Source organism: Sminthopsis crassicaudata, chromosome 3, assembly GCF_048593235.1.
Source record: "Sminthopsis crassicaudata isolate SCR6 chromosome 3, ASM4859323v1, whole genome shotgun sequence".
Classification (NCBI taxonomy): domain Eukaryota; kingdom Metazoa; phylum Chordata; class Mammalia; order Dasyuromorphia; family Dasyuridae; genus Sminthopsis; species Sminthopsis crassicaudata.
In genome coordinates, this window is record NC_133619.1 from 148449955 (window position 1) to 148456016 (window position 6062).

Consider the following 6062-nt stretch of genomic DNA (forward strand, 5'->3'; position numbering starts at 1 on the left):
GGGAATGGTGCATATTATAAATTTAACTTAGTTTTCTATATAGTTTATAAATGAGGCCTTTTTTAGAGAAACTTGTGAGAAAATTTCTCCCCGTTTTTTTTTTTTTTTGTTTTGTTTTGTTTTTTTGCTTTCCTTCTAATCTTGGCTGCATTGATTTTGTTTATATGAAAACTTTTTATCCATTTTGAATCCTGTGATCCTCTCTCTTACTTTTTGGATTGTGAATTCTTTTCTTATCTATAGATATGATAAGTAATTTTTTTTCATACTCCCCCTAATTGCTTATGTTATCATCCTTTATATCTAAATAATGTATGCATTTTGAACCTATCTTGGTATATGGTATGGGGTGTTTGTTTATGCCTAGTTTTTGCCAGACTGCTTTACAGTTTTCACAGAAGTGTTTGTCAAATAGTGAATTTTTGCTTCAATACTTTAAATCTTTGGGTTTATCAATCACTAGGTGATGTGGTCATTTCCTTTTGAATATTAAGTACCAAATCTATTCCATTGATCAAGCACTCTTTATTATCCAGATTGCTTTGACAATTATCACTTTGAAGTATATTTTGAGATTTTGTACCATGAGATTGCTTTCCTTCCAATTTTTCATTGATTTATCTTTCCCCTTTATGGATTTTATTATTTGTTTAGCTCTATAAACAAATTCTTTGATAGTTTTATTGGTATGGTACTGAATAAGTAAATTAATTTAGATAGAATTGTCATTTTATTATATTGGATCAGCCTACACATGAGCAATAAATTGTTGAGATCTGTCTTCATAAGAAAAGCGTTTTGTGATTGTGTTCATATAGTTCACATAGTTTCAACATAAAATACTTTTAGGTATTTTATGTTGAAAAGGCTTCTACTTTATCCCTACTACAAATAATACTTGCTCTTGGTTTTGCTTAGAGATTACTTATCATTTTTAGAAATACTCCACTTACTCGTATGTTTTCTATTGTTTGTTTGTTTTTTAAAGAGGAATGAATGTCATGTTTTGTCAAAAGCTTTTCCAGCATCTACTGATAAAATCCTTATTTTTTTTTTTTTTACTATTTTTGCTATGATTACAGTTTTCCTAAAATTAAACCAACCTTTCTTGATATAAATCCAGCCTAGTGATAGAGTATAATCTTTGTGATTTATTCTGCATCAATATCTGTTGGGATATTGGTCTATAATTTTCTTTCTGTTTTGCTTTTTCTGATTTTGCTTTTTCTGATTTTTCTGATCAAAACTATATTTGTAGTATAGAAGGAATCTGATAGGATTCCTTCTTTGTTTGTTTTTTCAAATAGTTTACACAATATTAGAATTGTTGTTTTACATGTTAATGGAATTTGCTTATAAATCCATATAATCTGCAGGGACTTTTTTCCCCATAAGAACTTCATTTATGGCTTATTCAATTTTTTTATACATTAATGTTATTTAAGCATTCTGTTTCCTCTTATTATGGGCAATTTGTATTTTTATAAACATTTATTTCATTCATATTGTGTTTTATTGAGATATAATAGGACAATAGAGTTCCTAATATTTGTTTTGATTTCATCTTCATTGGTTGTGCATTTACCTTTTCCACTTTTGATACTATTTGTGGTTAAGAAGAAATAGAATATATTATGAAATGCAAAATGGATAATTTTGGTTATGTTAAGTAAAAAGGTTTTGCACAAATAAAACCAATGCAGACAAAATTAGAAAGGAAGCAGAATACGGGGAAAATTTTTTATATCCAAGGGTTCTGATAAAGGCCCCATTTTAAAAAATATATAGAAAATTGATTCATTTGGTTTTCTTTCTTTTTAAAATCAAATTAGCCAATGATTTATCTAATTTATTGGTTTTTCCCAATAAAAACAGATTCCAGTTTTCCTTATCAATTTCATTTTTTAAACTTTACAATATATTAATTTCTCTTTTGATTTTCAGGATTGTCATTTTGGTATTTAGATGGAAAATTTTTTTACTCTTTTTCTAGTTTTTTTAAATTGTATACCCAATTCATTGATATTTTTCTCTCTTATGTATATGAAAATTTCCTTAAGTACTGCTTTTGTTGCATCTCAGATTTTGGCCCATTGCATCATTATTCTCTTTATCTTTAATGAAGTTATTATTCCTATGACTTTTTCTTTGACCCACTCATTGAATGTAGATTTCATTTCCAATTAATTTTTAGTCTATGCTTCAAAAACTAACTATTGAATGGACTTATTACATTGTGCTCCAAAAAGGGTGCTTTTAATATGTTTTTCTGTACTACTTTGTGAGGTTTTATGCCCTAATACATCATCAATTTTTTGTGAAGGTGTCATGTACAGCTAAGAGAAAAGGTAGGCGAACTTCTATCTATTCCCATTCAATATTCTCCAGAAGACTATCATATTTAACTTTTCTTAAATTCTATTCATTTCCTCACCTTTTTTATTTTATGATTATATACAATCTTCAGATCTATATCTGAGAAAAGTAAACTGAAAACCCTCAACTAGTATAATTTTACTGTCTATTTCCTCCTGTAATTCATTTAAGTTTTCTCTCAAAAATTTGGATGCTACATCATTTGGTGCATATTTAGTACTGATATGCATTGATTAGCAAGATGTATTTCTCTAATTATATCTTTTAATTAGATCTACTTTTGATTTTGCTTTGTCTGAGATTAGGATTGTTAGCTATATATATTTTTTTTTTCTGAGACAGTTGGGGTCAAGTGACTTGCCTAGGGTCACATAGCTAGCAAGTGTTAAGTGTCTGATGTCAAATTTGAACTCAGATCTTTCTGACTTCAGGGCTGGTGCTCTATCCACTGGGCCATCTAGCTGCCCCAGCTATACATTTTTATGTCAGATGAAACAGACTGTTATTTTTGACTTTGTGTGGGTTTTTTTTTCTAATGTGTTACTAGTTATATGACCCTAGGCAAGTCACTTCAGCCTATTTGCCTCAGTTTCCTCCTCTGTAAAATGAGCTGGAGAAGAAATGGGCATCTACTCCAATATCTTTGCCAAGGACACCCTAGATAGGATCATGAAGATTCAGACAAGACTGAAAAACAACTGCAACAATGTGTGCTAGAAGTAGCACTTAGGACCCGGGATGCAAATGAAAGCATAAAACAGCATCTGTTTTCTAGGAGCAAAGTATGAGTAAAATATTAATAACTCAGGGGGAGATAGTATGTTACAGTGGAAGCTACACTGGGTTTGGAGTTAGAAAGCCTGGCTCATCCACTAACTGCCCATGTGAGAAGGCATGTCACTCAATTTATTTGGACCATCAGCTATGAAAAACAAGGGTTGCACTAGATGTTCTCTAAAATATTTTATAGCTCAAAATATATTTTACAAACTAATTTTTATGATTTAAATGGGGCTTTATTCACAATAGACCTGTAAGGTAGGAACCACTTTACACATAAGGAAATTGATACTTCAAAGTGATTTGTCTATAGGAATAAAACCAAGTGTTGGAGTCAAGATTCAAGCCCAAGATCTCTGACTCCACGTCTGATACTCATCATCCAGCACACTAAGATTCTTTATTCTCATTATGACTTGGGAAATTATGAAATGGAATCTGACCATTAGCAATTGATTTACACTTATGTTCTTTAAACTTCCCTTAATATTTTCTCTTTTCTTTACTGGTCTGTCATTTCTTTTCTCATAGCAAAGACTCTCACCTCTCTTTCTAGTTATGTTTCATACTGACCTTATACTTTCTTCCAGCCTGTAAATTGTTTTCAACATATATCTTTCATCTTCAACCTTCATGCTTTTGTACATGTTCGAAATACCTTCTCATCTCCTCATCTTAGAATTCATTTCTTCAAAGCATAGCACAGTTGTCACCACTTAATAGAAAGACTTTACAGATTCCCACAGTTGTAGGCTGTTCTCTCCCAATCATAAAGTAATTTTTATATATTTTGTATTTATTCATGTATATACATATAGACCAATAGTAGAATGAAAGTCCCCTGATGACAGGTATTCTTTTGTTTTTGTATACCAATATAGAAGTTTAGTGATTTAAAATAGACTCTGAGACAATAGAATAATGATATACTCCTTCTCCTAGAAAAAATGTGGTGATTGTTACTAATAAAATACAAATGGCATATAAATTATTCCAACTCATCTTCTTTTGAAAAGCATGATTTAATAATTCATCACCAGAGTTTTAAATCTAAAATACAATTTGCTTTCAAAATAAGTAATTTAGAACTTATGTCCCATTTTCTACAGATATGAATTAGGAGCTGCTTTGTTCATTGGATGGGCAGGAGCTTCACTTTGCATAATTGGTGGTGTTATATTTTGCTTCTCAATATCTGACAATAGCAAGACACCCAGGTAAGAAATGCAGCCAAAATCTATCTATTTGAAAACTCCAAAATTGTTCTAATCCAAGCTCGGCTACTATATGTATTACCTTAGGCAAATCTCTTCCCTAAATCTCAGTTCCCAATCTTCAGGAAAAGGAGAATTGGACTTGATACATTCTTAAATTCCCTTTGATACTTCTGAATTTATGCAATTAATATTCTAAATTACATGTGTGAAAAAACAAATTGAATATAGTTAATATAATTCTTAAAGAGAAACTCTACAGAATCAAATTTGGAGAGGTTGCATATAAGGAAGCCAGAATTTTTAATAGATTTTCTTGGCAGGGAATACTCTCAGTTAATCATATCAGTTACATGGCTGTATTCCTGAAACTATATAAATTCAATTGTGTGCTGTGTAAACCTTTAAGAACAGTATTGAAAGAAAGGTTGCTATATTTTAATATGCAAAATAGTCAAGTGTAAGTACACAGTGAAGAAACTGCTGCAATAGAGTGTTAGATTTTAGCAGTGAACTCTCTACCGTTAACCTAGAGGGTCCAGTAATTTTACCTACTTTCATCAATCTTTCACAAGATTGGTGAGAGAGATTCTCCAGTCAAGATGTCCACAAACCCTTTTACTTTTAATTCAGCTCAGATAAGGAAAACATGCAAAAGCCTGATTTAGGTTTTAAAGGAAAGAGTAGATAGAGGTTGCGAAATCATAACCATATCATTTTGGCCTGACAACAGCTCATTTTTTTAAACAACAGAGACAGAAACTATTATTAGCAATTTCTAATGTCTTCTTGACTAAGATGAATGATGTGTATTTAAGAGTTGGGGGGAAGTTACTTAATGCTAAGGAAATGCTATCAGAATTATTTATAGAAAAAGGAGGGAAATATTTCTCTCCCTTCACTTTCTTCATACCACAGACATATGTTTTAATATGCAAAATTGTTTCCTTGCCTTTCAGAATGGCGTATACATACAATGGAGCAACATCTGTTTTGTCTTCTCGGCCAAAGTACCAGAGTGGAGAAGGAGATTTTAAAAACCCAAGCTCTTCAAAACAGTTTGATAAAAATGCTTATGTCTAACCAGCACTGGTACAAATCACAAACCCAAGTTTGTCATTAAAATGTGAACTGTTCATAGAGTGATTTCCATCAAGGTTCCACTGTAATTAACACAAGCTATTTTTAAAATATGAATTGTAGCATTGCTGATTTTATGGATGTAAATTTTTCTTACATAGTTATGTACTGATCATTTTCTGTTGCAGCTTTCTTATAAAAATAAACAGGTTTACTTACCAGGTATTTTAATTGATTAATATAATAACTAAAATAGAGAATATTTTGTTAAATACAGTTTAGCCTATAGATATAGTATTTTCAAATTAACCTTCTAAGTGACTCAAATAATGAAAGCTTTGACTTTCTGTTCATTTAAACTAGAATACTAAATGATACTAAATATACTTAAAAACCCAACTACTTGAAGCTGGCTCCTACATCACTCAGGAAGTGCTTAATATTATTTGTTGTTCCACTTTTTTTTCTTGAAGAGGACCAATGGCATCCCGAGGATAATGTCTTCACTTCCTCTGAATTGGATGTAAGTGCTAATAAGGAGCGTTTGTTGAATCGAATTGAAGCTGAAAATCCATTGGGGAAATCAGAATTAGTTTCAAAACTATTTTGGTT

At 30.9% G+C, this 6062-nt stretch overlaps 1 protein-coding gene across 1 annotated transcript in view; it reads left to right on the forward strand.

Moving 5' to 3' along the window:
- CLDN10 (claudin 10) overlaps positions 1-5673 on the forward strand; it is a 36583-nt gene extending 30910 nt beyond the window's left edge. The window contains exons 4-5 of the mRNA XM_074299361.1: positions 4266-4373; positions 5330-5673. Of these exons, the coding sequence (XP_074155462.1) occupies positions 4266-4373; positions 5330-5453 (232 nt within the window). The 3' untranslated portion in view covers positions 5454-5673. The remainder of the gene's footprint in view (positions 1-4265; positions 4374-5329) is intronic.
- The last annotated feature ends 389 nt before the right edge of the window (positions 5674-6062 follow it).